At 49.4% G+C, this 1,327-nt stretch overlaps 1 protein-coding gene across 1 annotated transcript in view; it reads right to left on the reverse strand.

Moving 5' to 3' along the window:
- Positions 1-344: 344 nt before the first annotated feature.
- LOC101863786 (kelch-like ECH-associated protein 1) overlaps positions 345-1,327 on the reverse strand; it is a 7,868-nt gene continuing 6,885 nt past the window's right edge. Inside the window, exon 4 of the mRNA XM_005111472.3 lies at positions 345-1,029. Within this exon, the coding sequence (XP_005111529.1) occupies positions 890-1,029 (140 nt within the window). The 3' untranslated portion in view covers positions 345-889. The remainder of the gene's footprint in view (positions 1,030-1,327) is intronic.

Raw genomic sequence — 1,327 nt, forward strand, 5'->3', positions numbered from 1 at the left:
AGAGAGAGAGAGATAGGGAGAGAGGGAGAGAGAGAAAGAGAGAGAGAGAAAGAGAGAGAGAGAAAGAGAGAGAGAGAAAGGGTACAGAGAGAGAGAGAAAGGGTACAGAGAGAGAGAGAAAGAGCTTCAGCATGCTTTTATTTGATGGAGTGGAGCAGGTGTGGTAGTGGTGAGGGTGGGATGAGGGTGCATAGCATTAGCTCACTTTGTGAATTTTAAGCACAAAAAAAAAGGACCACATCATCCACTTTCTGCAATTTCAGGGCGAAGGAGCAGGGTAGGGGCTAGCACACAATATCAGCCTTTTCTTTATCATGGATTTTTCAACAACAACATTTTTTTGACGGCTCCCCAGACACCTCAATGACCGTACACGCAGGTACATGCAGGTTCACGTCCTATGTACACGCAGAAAGTGTCCCCGTCAGAGAGTGAGCGTCTCCATGACCGTCTTGGGTACACACAGACAGCTTGCCTCGCGTCGTCTCCTCATCGATGAGTGAGTGAGTGAGGGTGTGAGTGTGTGAGTGAGTGTGGGAGTGAGTGTGTGATTGTCTCGATGACCGTCTTGGGTACACACAGAAAGAAAGCTTGCCTCGCGTCTTCGTCTCCTCATCGATGAGCGAGTGAGTGAGGGAATGAGTGTGTGAGTGAGTGTGTGTGTGAGTGAGTGTGTAAGTGTCTCGATGACCGTCTTGGGTACACACAGAAAGCTTGCCTCGCGTCTTCGTCTCCTCGTCGATGAGTGTGTGAGTGTGTGTGTGAGTGAGTGTGTGTGTGTCTCCATGACCGTCTTAGGTACACACAGAAAGCGTTCTCTTCTTCTCATCTCCTCATCGATGAGTGAGTGAGTGAATGAGTGAGCGAGTGTGTGTGAGAGAGCGTGCGTCTACTTGATGGGAGGTTCGGCGCCGACCGCCACCCCGTGCCCGCTGCGGCCGCACGTCATGTTGGTCACATCAAACCACTTGTTGGTCTCGGAGCAATACACCTCCACCGAGGACAGGAAGTCGTCGCCGTCATAGCCACCTGCGGGAGTCAGTAGATGAGATGAGATAAGATACATCTTTTTGTTTTAGCAGAGGTTTTACGGCGCTCGCAACTGCATAAGGTCATATGAGCGCCAGAAGATTAGAGGCGTTACAAGAGAGTAACAAATATAAAAAAGAAGGAGGGGAGATAAGGACGATAGATGTTTGATAGGAAAGAAGGAGCAGACCACACCAGAGCACCCATCAATCACCACACAGATACATTTTTATTGTCCAGATCCTGGCACATTGATTTGGTGTTTCACGTGTACACACACACATACACACACACACAC

This window comes from Aplysia californica, unplaced genomic scaffold (genome assembly GCF_000002075.1).
Source record: "Aplysia californica isolate F4 #8 unplaced genomic scaffold, AplCal3.0 scaffold01063, whole genome shotgun sequence".
Lineage (NCBI taxonomy): Eukaryota > Metazoa > Mollusca > Gastropoda > Aplysiida > Aplysiidae > Aplysia > Aplysia californica.